Source organism: Rissa tridactyla, chromosome 23 (genome assembly GCF_028500815.1).
Source record: "Rissa tridactyla isolate bRisTri1 chromosome 23, bRisTri1.patW.cur.20221130, whole genome shotgun sequence".
NCBI classification, from domain to species: Eukaryota; Metazoa; Chordata; class Aves; order Charadriiformes; family Laridae; genus Rissa; species Rissa tridactyla.
The window spans coordinates 2,658,725-2,674,750 of NC_071488.1; the positions used below are offsets into that span (position 1 = coordinate 2,658,725).

Here is a 16,026-nt window from a genome sequence, read left to right on the forward strand (position 1 = left end):
TCCTGGCCCTTTCCCGAGAGCTCTGGCACAGAGAGGGGTCTGCACTTGCTGAAGCAGCAGCCCCTGTGGTCCCCCGAGCTTGGTCAGACAGGGATCCACCACGCAGGGAAAAAGGGAGCGAGAATCCCCACGCTGCACCACGTGTAAGACGAGGACACCCTGAGCACGCTGCGGGGCTTTGAAACGCACCACGAACCACATGGGCAAGATGTTAGAGAGAGAAAATATCTGATGGGAGAGGACAGACCACCCCTCCAGCCCCTCTGAAGGATGGCGTAAGGCAAAAGGTGCAGGGTCTCTGGTTTTAGGATTCTTTAAGATCTCGCAAAGGCGGAAAGGCACGAGTCAAACCCCAGGAACACCCAGAGGCCCGAGCTGATGGTCCCCCCCTTTCTTCACCTGAACGGGGCTGTTGAAGCTTCATCAGCTCAGTCAGAAGCAGGCATGGAGGAGGTAAGCTTATGACAAAGCAAGGCAGCATCTGGGGAGTTTCATAAGCCGTCATCTCCATGCCAAATCCCCCAAGCTCCTCCTGCTCAGAGGGAAACACACACAAGACCTGAGGCTCCCGGCTTTGGGAGTTCAATGTCCCTTTTTCCAACAGGGAAGCTGCTGTCTGCAGCCTGACGTCCACTCGGACCTAAGGAGAAACCCTCTGACAGGTGCCTGGCTCAAAACACATGGGACAAGAGCACCTAAGGGAGGTCAAAAGACCAGTTGTCCCCAGTTTAGAAACTCAGCGCTACCCAAAACCACCCAACAGTGCAAGCAGCAGAGCAGGAACGGGCGCTCCAGGTCTATCCATGTCAGCTCTTCCCTTCACCCGGCCGGCGGCACAGAGGCATCAGCAGATCTTTGCAGAGAGGTGCGAGGCCCCTTCCTTGCTCGGGAGCAAACTTCAATCTCATTTCTCGCACAATCCGAGCAGCCTTCCTGCCCAGCGAGGCCTCCACCTGCCACGTCCAACTCTTTCTTCAGCTGTTTTCCAGGGTTATTGCTCACCAACAGGATCATTTTCTCCCAAATGCCCAGCTCCGCTTGATTTACCGAGAGTGCAGGGGAAGAGACATTTGCTTCAGGCTTTCCAAAAAAGAGCTGGCACCTCCTGGTTCAGACCAAACAAGGAAAGGATCACTCCCAAAAGACACATTTTTAGCACACGCACAGAAGGAGAAACGACGCTGGAGGAGCGGCTGGTGGGGGCCTGAGCAATTAAGGCCTCGGTGCAGCGAAGTACAAAACACTTCCACTACAAAATCCAGGCGCTCGGCACCTCTGGGAACAAAGTCTGCACCGAGGAACACCCTCCTGCTTGGTGCGTGGCAGCTGCCCCCTCCCTGCGGTTTTGTCATCTGTTGTCCCCCCCCCATTAAGCAGCAAATAACCCTTTGGCAGGGTTCACCTGCTCACAAGCCACAGGCACCTTGTGCTCCCACAATGGATGTGCCCCGGGCAGACCTGGCCCCCGTGCAGGCTTTGGGGGTGTTTTGGGACGCCCAGAGCAGCTCTCGCAGCACCCCTGTGTGTTTCCAGCCGCAACGGCTGGACCCAAAAGCAGCCGCGGCTGCGGGATTTAAGAGAAAGAAAAGGAAACAACATTGATGTGATCCAGAGTTTGCTCCAGCACTTCAGGCTTTTTTTTGGTTGTCATTTATTGAACGTGAATGTGTGTGGATTCCCACAATAACGTTGGTGCCGAAATGGCCCCTGTGGGCGCTGATCCGATAACCCATCCCACAAGGGCTGGTCTGCATGGAGCTTCCGTGGCCACGCTTCCTGGCATGTCCCATCTCAAGGCCAAGGGGACAAAAGGAGTGGTGCAGTTCAAGCCGAATTCAATCTCAATCGATCCCAGCACACCTAGATATATATTCCCAGCAGCTGTTATCAAGGTGGGAAAGAACAGCCCAGCAGCGCTGGTTTTGAGGGAGGAAGCCAGGCAGGTATTGTGGCCTCCAAACACGAGCACGGGCTCTGCTTGGCCAGAGCCCCGCTGGGTATTTGCTTGCCAATCCATTCTCTCCAACACCTCCGGCCACACAAACTCAGCTTCTGCTGGAATAAAACAGTCCCTTGGCGCTGGGGCTGCTCGGAGAGACTCGGTCAGAAACCCAAACAGACCTCGTTCATCCCGCATCCAGAGGCTTTTGCGGCACAGCCCGGATAACGCACAAGGAGAATGGGGCACGGTGGAATGCTCGGCAGCTCTCGCCAAACCTGGCTCTCTGCTCACTGACAGACAGACGGCGAGAGATCGGTCACTTTAAGGCACTCCAAAGGTTTAATTATTAATTTTTCCCAATGAAATCTACTGCCTCTCGGGGAGGCAACGCTGCCTTGCCCCAAGCAGAGCCTGTGCCCTGCTGCTGACATGCCTTGGAAAGGGCTCTGTCTGTCCTTCCTTCCTTCCCCCTTTCCTTTTATCTTCTCTTCTAGCACATGAAAAGGCTCTCTGGGGGTACCAGGTAGAAAATAATACTCTGCCAGGGTGCTCGATGGGCCATTTGAAACCCTCGGCATTGTTTTCCCTGCTCCAGGCGGCAGCAGGGGATTAAAACTTCAGCCATTATGCGCATGTTTTGTGCTCCATTGTGCTGGGCTCAGCCGTCCCTCAGCATTAACATCTAAACAGGTCCCACGGCCAGCCCAGAGCCGGGTCCTGGCCGCAGCAGCTTCGCCAGGGCCCCGCAACCACCGGACCTTGCACCGGAGCCCAGCGAGCCGGACATGTGGCACAGGTCAAGCAGGAGCGGAGGAGAAACGCCAGGCGCTGGCAGTGGTTTTCTGAAGGGCCACGGTAATCCCATCGCCTGCCGGTCTCCCACATAGCGTGGCAAAGCCGTCTCTGCCGGCCAGGAGCACGGCAACAGCGGGATCCCTTCCCGAGGGGAGCAGACAGGCCCTTCTCACCCTTGTTCTGGAATAAGCACGTCCATGACGACTGTGGCTCACTGCAGCAGCCGTTCCCCTTTGCAGAAAAACCCCAAACCCAAGGGCTGAAGCGGCTGGCGAGCTGCGTGCCTGCACAAGCCAGCCCGCACCGTTTCGGTTCAGCTGGAGGAGGAGCAGCGCCGCGTGAAAACCCCTTCCTGGCTCCATTTCCTACAGGAGAGCGAGCGGGCACAGCGACGGCACAGGGCCCGGTGTTTGCACGGGAGTCACACCGAGTCGGTTAGCCGGTGCGGCAAAGCACTCGGGCCCCGTCCAGCAGCGCGGCAATGCAAACACACCGCGCTAAGGTGCCCCCGACTGCATCAATGGGGGGAAATTATCCCCCCAACAGAACCAGCCCCGTGGCAAATCCCAGCCTCCAAACCTGGAGCTGAGGCCGTCCTTGTGCCTGGACCCAGCCCGGGCACACGGAGAGGTTTTGCTGGCAGAACTCGCTCGGCGTTGGGGTGAAAACCGTGGGAGGGGGAGCAAAGAGCAGGAAAATCCTACTCCAAACCAACAAACAAGGCCAGCAACTGCCAAAAAAATGGAGGTTTTTTGCTTTAGCATGGCTTATTTCGGTCAGGCAGTATATATCTATTTCTAGAAATAAATGATACGTGCCATATCCGTGTGAAAGGGCTCGCCAGCCACGAACAAGGCGCCTGTGTTCCCAGAGCATCCGACGCGACCCAGGCCCGTTCTGCCGGGGGGAGGCCGAGGGACAAAGCTCTGTGCCCAGCAGCGGTATTTCCCTCTCCTTTTTAAATGCTGCCTCCCATTTCCCGCACCCCAATTTGTCCCTGCTTTACAATTTAATAAGGAAGACATTTATTATCATTTTTTTTCCTCATCAAAAAAACTCCCCCTCGCACCATCCCCGGCTGCAGTCTGCCGACTGCCTCCGATTTCAAGGAGGCCTGAAGTACGGAGGCTGAATTATTTGCTGGAGGATGGGCAGAGGTAGCTCTTGGGTTTAGTCCCCTACAGGCATCCCCAGAAATAAAAGAAAACATCGTGTTCTTCTCCACAGCACGTTAACCCTCCTGGGCAAGGGAGCAGCATCCGTCAGCCCGGGCTGCCCCATCATTTCCAGCATCGTCTCCAAACGTTCTGGGCAGAGGTTGGAGCTCCTCAGCGCTCCAGGGCTGAGCGAGACGAGACGGTCCCGGCTCACATGCTGGGGGAAAAAATCAACCTTCTTGCTGCTTTCAGTCTGAAGATGCTGGTGGCGAAAAGTTTGAACCCAGATTTATGATTGCTGTAATTAAAGTAATTAAAAAATGCGCTCACTTCATTCCGCACGCTTGCTCCGTCCATCTAAGGTGGCTTCTTGGGGATCCCGCTGCTTGGATGGCAAGTGGCAAGAATAAAACCACCCCAGATCTCCCTCCGACGCAAGGGAGAACAGGAGAGAGTAACATTCACAGTGAAAGCAGAAGAAAGGGCTGGTGTCAGACCCAAACTGACAGGCATCACCACTGAAACATCGGGTTTATCTTTCAACGGGTTTTGCGGCAGCAAGCGAATCTTTAAAAGCAAAAGGCGAATCTAAAATCAGCTGCGAAGGGAGTGGGGAGGAGACGGTCTCTCACCAACACACACAGATTCCCCCTGCCGGGATATGAATAGCTACCTCACAGATTTCACCGAATTCAAGCAAAAAACACACTTCATCAGGGAACGGAGGAGGAAACTCAGTTCTTCCCCATCCCCGCAATGGGGTGCAAATCCACGGCAGGCCAGTCCCAAGCTCCCGTCCCGGCACAGAGCACAGCTGCCACGCAGAGACGACACATCCTGACCGGAGGCTGGTTGGGGATTAAATTCCCATACGTTTAACAGAATTAAGTCTCTACCATCTGCTAACTTCTGGAGATATCAAAACAAACAAGTGGTGGACGAGATCCAGAAATCCAGACAATTTGGCCGGCCTGAAAAATTAAATTTTTAAACACTAGCAGGCGTTTTTGCAGCCATGATCGGCATAAAGCAGCCTCAATGTCAGCGCGGGGAGGTTTTTGTTCCCAGATTTACCAGTATGACCAGGATCCACACTGGTATACGCAGACGAGAGCTTGGTGGTTCCAGGCAGACATTTCACGGAAGAATGACCAGGATCTCCCCGGGCGTTCAGCCTAACGACTCTCCCCTCACCTGGGATCGTTTCCACCTCGCGATGAGCAGTTACCAGGGATCTCCATCCCAGCAGGTTTCGTGCTATTCCATCACTTTGGGTTTTATAATGTAAAGTTTTTAAACTCCTCCAGGGCACCCCGTTTATTCTAGCGGCATAAATAGAAAATCTGCCACATAGAATGCCAAAAGGAAGGGAACACCGAGTTCCCTTTGCTGCCGTCGCACGCTGCAACGGCCCCATGCCACAACCGCGCTCGCTTGCTATTAATGCGTTATTATTTTTATAGTACCCAGATGTGTGCTTAGGTACTTGACGGTACAAATAAATTAAAGCCCCAGAAAATATCTTGCAGGGAGCGATCACACATTAGCAGGAGGAGGGATTAGACCCAGGAGAACCTAATCAGGGTGGACTAAACCCAGAAAACTAGAGACAAACGCGATTCCTGCAAGACGATGAGAGCTTCAGGCGCTGTTGGTTCTCCTGGTCATGACAGGAGATCCCCAGCTACCTCCGCACCTGCACCACCTCTCCAACAGCCGCAGCATTTCTGCACGGTCCCGCTGGTGTAGAGTGGTCCCTACAGCGAGTCAGGGCCCCCTCGCACGGACCGGGCTGCAGGATTAACACCAGGAGTAAAAGCTGGCAGAGCTCGCCGATCCTCAGGCCGCTCCTCACCAGGAGAACTGCGGGAAGAGAGCCTTTGGGAAGCAGCTCCGCCAGTCCTCCCGCCTCTGCCAATGCCAGCACGGCCACATGTGGGGTGACGCATTTTTTTTCCTCCTCGGACACACTAAAAATACATCGTTTGAGGCAGCTGTTTCCACAAACAAGGCTCAATTCCTGACGTGCTGCTTACAACCTAAGTATGGAGGCTATCCTTGCTCACCTTCGCAGGGAGTCTCTTTGAATTAAACTAATTGTGGGAAGATAATCCCAGCCCCCAAGGACTGCCCATTACCCCAGCACACACAGACACCGGCAGCGAGGAATTAAGGGACTTTACAGGGGCAGAGCCCGCAAAACGGGAGGAGAAGAGAGAAAAGAATCTGGGTTTGAAAGAAAACACCACATTCCTACTACCGACCCACTCTCCCTCTCACAACCCTGTGGGAAGTCAGGGTGGACCTAGAGCCGGATTCAGGATGGTGCCCACCTCTGCACCAGCCTTCTCCGGCACCTGGGACCACACCGGGCCCTCCTAGAGAGCTTCGCGATTCCTCCCAGCCATCTCTGATGAGGCAGACGCTGTTACAGGATCCAAAAACGCAGAGGCTGCATCAGGATACCCTCCACACGTCCCGTGTTCTCTTCCCCCACTAAAAACCAGCATAATAGCGAGATTTCCTCCTCCCTAAACCATTCAGCAGCCACAACACTGTTCTTCCCAGGACGATGGGATGTGATAAGAGACCCACACGCGCCGTTCTCAAACACCATCCTCGGGACAGCGGTACCCAGGGAAGCCAGAGAGGATCCAGACAGCCCAAAGCCCGACCGGCTTCTTATTCACACGGCCACTCCTCAGAAACTGGAGGAGCAAGAAAATGCCCCCAGGAACTGGGGCCCCGAAACAAGGCGCCACCTTATTTGCAAGAGATGCTACAGCTGAAGAACCGGGGGGACCCCTGCCAGCCCCTCTCTGAGCCCTGTGCTGGCGGGGGAAGGCTGCCCGCCACCCCCCTCAGCCCCCCCCAGGGCAGGGAGGAGGAAGGAGCTCAGTTCCAGAAGCTCTGGAAGGGAATAACAACAGTCCCAAATCCGAGAGATGGAGCCAGGACCAGGCCCTCCCAGGAACTGTGGGGGCATATGAACAGCACCCCCCCCCCGCCCCCAGCTAGAGAGGAGCTAATGGAGGTCTCATCCTGCCCCCAACTATAGGGGGGCATGACCAGAGACAGCCCCCCCTCCCCGCCATTCCCAGTGATGTCGGGGAGGGGGTCAAGCTCAGGTCTCCCCAAAAGATGCAGGTGGGCACTGTCACCCCTCCACTGCTGGGGGGTGGGGACCAAGCTCCCCAAGAGACAGACGGGAGTCACGACCAGCGCCCCCCCGCCAAAAAAAAACCCTCCGGCCTGGAGGGAGGGATGCGCTCAGCTCTCCCAGCAGAGGAAGGGGAGCACAACGGCTCCCCCAGCCCAAGGGGAACGAGTTTTACGGTCCCCCCCACTCCAAAGGGGGGCAGGACAGAGCCCTTGTTAGGCTGCCACCCCTCCATTCTCCTGGGGAGGGTGGGGATAAGCGGCACCTGCCCCCAGGAACTGGGAGGAGCGAGGATGGCCGCGACACTCACGCCGAAGCCCGCGGGGGGTTGGGGATGGCCGTGACCCCCCCCGCCAAGACTCGCAGGGGAGGGGCCGGCCCTCACCGCCCCCCCGCATCCTGAGCGGGGAGGGGGGTGGCTCCTTCTCGTCCTCTTCCCCGTCCCGAAGCGGGAGAGGGACAGGACCCTCGCCTCTCGCGCGGCCTCACGACCCCTCGGACCAGGGGGTGGCCCGGGCCCCCCCGCTCCAGGCCTATCACCCCCCCTCAGGCCTACATCCCCCCCGGGCCTGCCCCCCGCCCCCTCCAGGCCCCGGCCCCCCCAGGCTCTTCCCCCCCGGGGGCTGTGTGAGGCCCGGGGCCCCGGCGGTACCTGCTGCTGCGGGCGGGGGGGGCCGGCTCCCGCCCAGGCCCCTCGGCGGCGGCCGCTTCTCCTCAGCCACTTCCTGCTTGGCTCGCGCCCCCCGCCCTCCGCCGCCGGCCGCTCGCGCGCCGCGCTCCCGCCCCCCCGCGTCGCGCCCATTGGCCGAGCCGCCCGCCGCTCGCCGCCCCGCGCACGGCGATTGGCCGGCGCCGCTGTCGCTCGCGGGTGGTCGCGGCCGTTCGCACTCGCCGTTGGCGGAGCGGGAGACAACTCCGCGGCCTGGGCCCGCCTCCCACGGCGTGCGTTCATTGGGAGGCGGGGGTGCCATTCAACGCCTGGGCCCCGCCCACCCCGCTGCGCCGCTTTCTATTGGCGGTTGGCTCTGGCTCGCCCACGGGGCAGCCTCACTGCTTATTGGCTGGAGTCTATGTTCATCAAGCCAGCCCGCCTCCTCCCGCTTTCCATTGGCCAAACGAGGCTGTCCTTCATGGAGGGGTCCTCGCAGCTATTGGCCATGGGAAATGTCCATCAGGACGTCTCCCAGCTGTTGTTTTCCTATTGAGCCAGAGACCTGTCACTTAACGCCAGGGCCCGCCCCTCCGCCAGTCCCATTGGTCGGAAGCCCTCGGAGGTGGTTAAACTGTCTTCTCTCATTTGCTGGCGATGCTGTCACTCAGGGCGTGGCTGCGTGCCTGCCCCGCCCGCCTCCGTCCAGCACGTGACGCATAACACTCAGCCCCGTTGGCGACGAGCCCTGTCACTCAGGCCCGCCCCTGCCCTTCTGCTCCCCCATTGGCTGGCCCGCCCGCCCGGCGGCCATGACGGAACCACGCCACCCATTGAGCCGCCCGGCCGCCACTCACCACAGAACCCCGTCCCCCCGGCTCTCCCTCCCACTCCATTGGCCACCTCCCCCGAGCTGACAACATCCACACCACCCCCTCGCCGATTGGCTGAATGCGCTGCCCATCAACCACAAGCCCCCACCCCCTCCGGCCTCATCGTAAACATCCTGCGGGCGGGGCGGGACCGCGGGGGGCGGGGCTTGGGCTGCCGGGCCCCGCCCCCAGACACACGTGCCGGGGGGGTACGGGGGAGACCCGGGGCCCAGTGCCCCCAGTACAGCGGGTTCTGGGGCCCAGTCCCCTCCCACTACAAGGGAGTCCCGTGTCCCAGTGCCCTCCAGTACAGGGGAGACCCAGGCCCCAGTTCCCCCCCACCAGCACAGGGGGACCCCGTGGTCCAGCTCCCCCAGTTCAGGGTGACACGGGGCCCAGTCCCCTCCAGGGGAGGGCCAGGGCCTGGTATTCCCCAGTACAGGCGATTCCAGGGGCCCAAATCCCTCCAGCACAGGGGAGACCCGGGGCCCAATTCCCCCCAGTGCAGGGGAGGCAGAGGCCACCCCCGAGGGGCCAGGGCTGCCCCCGCCAGGCCCATCCCCAGGGAGGCGGCAGGACAGAGACCCCGTGGAAAGCCTTTATTGCCCCCTTACAGCACAGCCCCCGCCAGGTGCTGCTCCACTCCGGCAGCCACTCACCCCCAGGGCCGGAACCCACTCACCCCCGGGGCCCACGGCAGCACGCCCCCGCCCAGCCCCCCTCACTTCTTCTCCTCCTCCTTTTTGTCCTTGCTCTCCTTGGAGGCCTGCGAGGCCAGCGAGCCCATGGCGTTGCGGATGGCCTCGTTGTTGGGGTCCACGCCCGGCAGGTTCTCCAGCACGCTCTGCAGGAACTCGGGGTCCTGCATCACATCGTAGTCGTCTTCCTCCTGCGGGAAGAGGGAGAGGCGTTGGGGACAGGCTGGGTCCCCATCCCACAGGCAGAGGGGACAGGAGGACAAAACCTCACCTTGGTGGGTTCGGAGGTATCCATGGCCGTGCTGCTGTCCACTTCGGCTGCCTCTGCCTGGGCAAACTCTGTTGGAGGAGAGGGACAGCTGAGAACGGAGGATTTACACAACCACGGCCTCCCCACAGCTCACAGGAGTGACCCACACACCCACCCCACCAGTGGTCAGGGAGATCTGGACCTTGCCCAGGTGACGAAGCCCCTCTGTGGGGCACGCCGGGCTGTAGGGGCTGCAGGTTCCAGTCCCAGAGGCAGAGCTGCCCCGTGGCTTTCCACTTGGGAACGGGCCGAGCCGGCCACAGGCACTCACCTGCTCCCTGCAGCGACATCTGCATGGCATAGGCGATCTGCTCCTCCTCCGTCATGCTGCTGAGGTCGGGCAGCCCGGCCCGGCCAAACTCCTGCTGAGTTATCGTCATCTTCAGCAGAGCATCATCCGAATCTGCCCAGAAAAAAAAACCACAGTCAGAAACCAGCAAGGACACGAGCCCCGTCCCTTCTCGCACACGTGGCCTCGCTGGGGAAGCAGAGCTGCACCCCGCAGCACTCAGGACAGAAGCAGGTCCACCTCGTTTGGGAGTTTCAGGCGAAGCAGAGGCAGCTCCACAGCACGCTGCAGTTAAACTGCCTCCCTCCAACATTCTGGGGCAGAAACCGCCTCTCTCCTCGCACCCCAGCGGCTCTGGGCACTGCCACACAACACAGAAGGGCCCCGCCATGCAGAGAGACACTCCCTACAGCACCGTGTGGCCTCGCAATGAACGCTGCCACGGGAGCCAGCACGCTGCCCAGACACCCTCCCTGGGGAACGTCCTGCCTGTCCCTGCCTGCTTTAATCCCTGCCCAGCTCCTTACCATCCCCACCAGCGGCAGCAATCCCAGCCTCAGCCGCAGAGGCAGCTGCAGCCCTCCTGGCCTCCTCCTCTTGCCGCTGCCTCTGCTCCTCCATGGAGACGCGCAGAGCCTGCGGAGACGGGCACAGGCAGGGAGCTGAGCGGGGCAGAGCTCGGATGGATGGAGCTGGGTGCCCGCAGCCGCCCTCCACCTCTGCCTGCTCACCAGAGCCAGTTCCGGGTCTGCGCTGGGGTCCACGCCGAACTCGAAGTCGCTGGCACCAAGGCCCAGCATGGCACCCCCCTCCCCAGCCAGGATCGGGGAGCTGATGAGGGCATCGGCCAGGCTCGGCCCCGGCGGCACCGTCACCAGGTGGGAGCCGGTGCCATCTTTGCCGTTTAAGGTGTTAATGAAGGCTGTCAGCTTGTCCGTGTTGGCTTCCTAGGGCCAAAGAGAAAGGCCAGACTAGAGCTTTGGCTCCTCAGCTCTGCAAGAGGGACAGCCGGCTGCTCCACACACCCAGCGTCTCTCCGCACTCCGTGGGAGCCAAGAGCTCCGCTGTTTCCATCAGGACAGAAAGCATTTAATGCCGCCTGCAGTGAAACGGGAGAGGTGTCTTCCCAGAGGGAAACATTACTCTCCACATTAGCATTTTTACTGGGGCAGCTGCTGAGACTGAGAACTGTTCCTATCCTCACGTGCCCCAGTAAGGGCTCCGGGGTGGAAAGGATACAAAATCCCGCCTTGGATCTTATGGCAGAAGTCTCACCTCTTCTCCGAAATTGATGATATCAACATTGACTTTCTCTTTCTTAAGACGCTTTGCCAGTTTCACCAGCTGCAATGAGGAGACACCACGGCATTAGCTTGGATTTCAGCTCTTACCCATGCTCAGCTCATCAGAGACCAGACAACCGTGCTTAGGGTTCAGTCCTGGAGGCACAAAGCCCAGAATCAGCTTCTCAGTTTCAAGCCCTCCCAGCAGGAAAGCATTTGAGGTATTTCATCTCTCTGGGTGGGACAGGCACTACCACACGGTGCCCGAGGTGGCACAAGGGAGGGAGCTGCTCCTGCCGAAGTAACTGTCCCCGCTGATGGGGACAGCAAGAGGTTGCTCAGGCAACTCTGTCAAGCAGCCTCCGTGCTGGGGTATAACGCCTTATTTTCAATACAGAGCAGGGAACAAACCGTAAACCCCATTTACAGTTCAAAGCGGAGCGTGGAGCCGACCCAACATTTTTTCCTTTGACTGCTCATTACTCACGTCTTTCTCGTTATCTTCTACAGGGCTCCCAACGAAAGCGATGATTCGCATCTTGTGGTTCTTGCCTTGGCGATGTTTCAAAGCCAGCTGCAAGAGAGAAGTCATACTGTACTTAAGAAGCAATTCTCAGGAAAAAGGGGCGGCCAGCAGTCACCCCTACTACTTCTCCGCAGGGAAATTTAGGCTAAATATCAGGAGAAACTTTCCAGTAGCAAGTTTCACCACACTGCCCACAGCAGGCGTGTCTCAAGGGCCTCCCGTTTGCTGGCAGCTACGACCCAGCTGGCAGCAGTCTGGTGGCAGAGACAGTCTAGGACAGAGCAAGGACACTGGACAAAAGGGTGGCCACATCCTGGGGGATACTCCTTGGCTGGGGGCTGCTCTCCTCAGGGTGGGAAGGGCTGGACTTCTGCAAAGCAGCTGCCAGGTTCCTCCGAAGCAAACCAGGACCAGACTAATAAACTTCTGAGCATTTATATTGGATTTTATAAAGGAGGTTTCAGCTTCATTTGGCCAATAAGACGACTGAGGCAAACCCAAAATTATTCGCTCGGCATTGCTCAGCCCTAGAGGCAGGAAGAGAACGAGATTTCCTGTATCCAAGCCATCGACAGGACAGGGAATTTAACAGGACATGCTAAGGCAAAAGGAATTACAGAGAAAGTTACAGACTCGCGCGTGAGGAACCAACAAGACCACTTACATGAGCAACTCTGATCCCTGTGCAAAAGGTGATTTTCCCTTTGGGTTGCACTGTGTGTAGCTTTGAAAGGATCCGGCCTGTGTCTGGAGTGAGCGTGGTCAACACTTCACAGTTACTGCAACACAAACATACTTAGGTTGGTGACCTCTTCTTGGAGAATTTCTCTGCAAAACCCTTTATTTGCTATGGGAATAAGAAATGCCCTCCCACCTGCCCTGCACTAAGCCCGTGCCTGCTCCAAGAGTCTCTCAGCACTTGGCTCTGGAGGGTCAGTGCGTACAAGGAGTAAGACTTTTAGCCTGTTTTCTTAAAAAAAACCCAAAGTAATCTGCCAGCATGAAGGCTTGTGTGTGCCTCTGTCCGCTGCCCCAGCAACCTTGTGCCCACTGGCCAATTTTAATGGACTCTGGCTAAGAGGGAGCTCGCAGAGGCACTGAAACCCTGCAAACTTCAGGAAATGGAGGAATGACTCTGTCGGGGCTGCCCATGAGCTGCAGTGACAGCTCAGCCCACACTTGCCACCCCCAGGACACAAGGCCACAAGAGGATGGGGCTGGCAGAGAGCTCCTGAAAGCAAAAAGCCTCCATAACATACCCTGGCGTTACAGAAGCAAGCACAACAAGCTGGAGACCAGTGAGGAACCAGGTTTTCTCATACTAGTCCTCCCAGAACTGGTTTGGTTTTAGACTGTGCTGTTGCTGCCCCCCTTTGTCCCTTGCCCCCGCGCCCTCTCACAAGGTCCCCCCAGAGGCTCCTCAGTGTCACCCTGAGGCCAGCCCTGCTTTGGGGCGTACTTGGCTAAAGTGATGAGCCCCACGTTGTTCTCAGGGTTACTGCGGGTTTTCGAGTGGCACACGATGTTGACAGCATCTTGCTGGGCTTGCAGGCGAGTGGGTAAGAAGTCTCCGTTTCTCATGTACTCGCTGTTGTCAACGCTGAAACGCAGAGAGGAGGGTGTCAGCTTGTGAAACGGTTGAGGTTTATCCCCAAGACATGCTTTTTGGAACAGCACACCTAAGGTCACGCAGCTGGGGACATGCAGCAGGACATGGGCATTTCCCAGGGCAGAGATATGAGTTGTTTCTGTGTTTCCCTGAGTTTTCAGATCGGATCTGACTTTTGGGTGACAGGACAAATACCAGTCCAGAGCTGGAAGCTCACACTCCTCACTGAAGACTGCGAGAAGTGACTGTGGCCAGACACCACCTCAGACCCAAGTCTCCTCGATGCTTTCCTCCATCTCCACAACAAAAAAAAGCCAAGAGACCACTCCATGGTAAAGTCCAAAGCTCTGCGCTCATTGCTGCTGTGGGGTTTTCATCAGGACAAAAAGCAGCTTTCCCAGGGCAGGGGTGGCAGGCACTTTCCAAACACAGCTCTGCTCCGCCGGCGTGGTGCCCTCCTCGAAGCGACGCGGTGACAAGCCGAGCCCCCAAGCCCCACAGCCCGGCTTTAACATCCTACACCCGTGACGGGTGTCGGGGCTCCACAAACCGCAAGGGCAACAGTGCCCCGCAGCGTCGAACAGCGGCAGCCGCATCATCCCAACATCGCTGTAATTAAACCCCTACCCTCCACTCCAGAGGCTATTAAATATAGCACAGAGCAGGCAGCAAAAGCCCTTCTCTTAGGCCAGCCTTCAGGAAAGCGACCCCAGGAAGGATGACTAGTTAAAGAAGAGCTTGAGAGTTTATTTTGGCCCCAAATTAAGACTTCCCTGAGGACCACTGCCAGAATTTCTTAGTTTTAACACCAAGGGAAAAGTTTCTTCTGAAGAAAGCTACCTGTGACGATTTCCCTTAAACATGAGTAAGCAAAGAGTTTCCCAGAGAAAACATCAAGGACTTCAGTATATGCTTAGCGAGTCAGGCCACGGTACTATCTTTATCCAAACAGCTGCAGGACTACATAGACAGCCAAGGAAACAACAGAACCTGGGCAGATTTCACTGATTTTCTCTATCACAGCCTTCTCAACCACCAAAACCAAAAGATAACAGGACTGTAGCTGCTGTGATAATAACAACACACCAAAGTTCACCTCTGCTTCCAGCCCTGGCTGCATTTAGCGCCCAGGGACAAAACCCTCTCAGCTCAATACTGATGCTGAGCAAGACAATAACAGAGGACCTTCACACAGGACCGCCCGAGCACCAACCCACCGCGTCCCAGCAGTGCTGGGACAAGCCCCAAGCAACTGACCCTTCTTGGGCCACAGGTACCCATGCCCAGCGCCCCGGCAGAGTCTGCTGTACCCTGGCCCTCCTCCCCTGGCATGTGACCCCAATTTGTTGTCCCAGCATTGTCTGGCACCGCATCGCGCCAGAGCCCCATCGTAGCCATCTCCTCTGCCCCCAAAGTGCTGCCTCTGCCCCACACCTTGCCAGCCTCCTCCTGCCCATTAGCACCTACAGGAGCCCCTTCCCCCTGCTCCTGCCTCCTCACCTCCTCCACTCCACCAGGAGCCTGCCCCACCACAGACCCCTCCTCACCCCAGCCTGTCCTATTCGCCCCCAAACTCCCCCCCAAAACCTTCACTGCCACCTTGACCCCACCCCAACTTAAACCATCCTCTCTCCTCCGTCTTCCCCCCTCAAAAGCCTCCCCCTACCTCAATTCTATCCTCAGCCCCCCACTTTGCTTCCCCACACGGCTCTTCCTACACCACACCCCCTCCCAGCCCCCCTCAGGCCCGGCCCGCCCTCCCCGGCCCCACAACCCCCCCAGGCCCTGCCTTCACCCCCCAGGCCCTGCCTCCCCCGACACCCTCCAGCCCCACAGCCCCCTCAGGTCCTGCCTTCTGCCCCCAAACCCCCCCTCAGACCCGGCCTCCCCTCCCCGGCCCCACAACCCCCCTCAGGCCCGGCCCGGCCCTGCCGCGGCCCGGGATGACTCAGGGAAAGCGGCGGAGGCCCCCAGCCGGCCGCGGGGGCTCGGAGCGGGCTGCGGGGCGGAGCGAGGGGGGAGGGTCGGGGGGTTCAGAGCCCCCCACGGTGGCCCGGCCCGGCCGCTCACCACACCATGGTGCTCTCCAGAACCATCTTGCCTCCTTTTGCCTCAAGACCGGCCCGGATCCGACCTAACAAGGCTCTCGCCGATTGGCTCGGCGCTAGCGACCAATCGCCGCTTCCCGTCTTGCGAGGTGGGTCGCGGCGGGCGCGGGGCAGGCCGGGAGCTGTAGTCCCGGGAAGGCCGCGGTAGCGGCGGGGACACAGGGACCGTCCCCTCCCTCCGCCACCCCCCGAGGTGGGGAAGAAGCGAGGAGTCTCCGCTCGGCCCTGACTCGAAGAGCTCCACACGCCTCTTCGAACACCCTCCCGCCGCCATGTCTGGGAGCTGGGCCTGGGGAGGGTGCCCCTGCGCCACCGCTGGGGAATTTCTCCCTCATCCAAGTGACGGCCCTGCAAATGTCCGGCAGCCAGCCCGGACCCGAGCTCCATCCCTCCTCGTCCGCAAAGGGATGGGCCAGTGCCCGCCTGGGCCCTGTCACCCGCTTACTTTGCAGTTTAGCGAGAGAGGAACAGGAGAATCCTCCGGCTTCTTCACATCAACTCCTCCGGCACATCCAGCTCCGCGGCAGCCAAGAGCGTGAGGGAATCTGAACCGAGACTCAGGCAGAACACGGAGGACAGGTGCCGCACTGAAGTTGAATTCAAAGAATTCAGGCGCGTAATCATACAG

General features: G+C 58.7%; 2 protein-coding genes across 4 annotated transcripts in view; both read right to left on the reverse strand.

The window, feature by feature from the left end:
* ZNF687 (zinc finger protein 687) overlaps window positions 1-9,313 on the reverse strand; it is a 30,752-nt gene extending 21,439 nt beyond the window's left edge. The window contains exon 1 of one of the 2 annotated variants that reach the window (XM_054182809.1): window positions 9,258-9,313. The gene's annotated coding sequence lies outside the window, so the exon portion shown is untranslated. Of the gene's footprint in view, window positions 1-7,706; window positions 7,809-9,257 lie in introns of those variants that run through there. The other variant, XM_054182806.1, reaches the window with a different exon arrangement.
* On the reverse strand, window positions 9,246-15,866 carry PSMD4 (proteasome 26S subunit ubiquitin receptor, non-ATPase 4). 2 transcript variants are annotated; one of them, XM_054182824.1, is made up of 10 exons: window positions 15,844-15,866; window positions 13,141-13,281; window positions 12,346-12,460; window positions 11,643-11,729; window positions 11,148-11,216; window positions 10,604-10,819; window positions 10,400-10,508; window positions 9,855-9,986; window positions 9,545-9,612; window positions 9,246-9,464 (listed from the first exon to the last, which is right to left on the reverse strand). In XM_054182824.1, exons 2-10 carry the CDS (start codon window positions 13,260-13,262, stop codon window positions 9,297-9,299), a joined length of 1,086 nt encoding a protein of 361 aa, XP_054038799.1. In that variant the 5' UTR covers window positions 13,263-13,281; window positions 15,844-15,866; the 3' UTR covers window positions 9,246-9,296. The 2 variants fall into 2 exon arrangements, with proteins under 2 accessions (XP_054038799.1, XP_054038798.1); XM_054182823.1 differs by lacking the exon at window positions 15,844-15,866 and adding an exon at window positions 15,361-15,470 and having other exon boundaries at window positions 9,248-9,464.
* Between the last annotated feature and the right edge of the window lie 160 nt (window positions 15,867-16,026).

Coding starts and splice junctions, on each gene's coding strand:
- PSMD4 (XM_054182823.1), bottom strand. CDS start 15,386: ATGGTTCTGGAGAGCACCATGGTGTG. Junction 12,461..13,140: donor GGGCTCATCACTTTAGCCAA/GTACGCCCCAAA, acceptor TTTGTGTTGCAG/TAACTGTGAAGTGTTGACCA. Junction 10,820..11,147: donor TCATCAATTTCGGAGAAGAG/GTGAGACTTCTG, acceptor CTTTGGCCCTAG/GAAGCCAACACGGACAAGCT.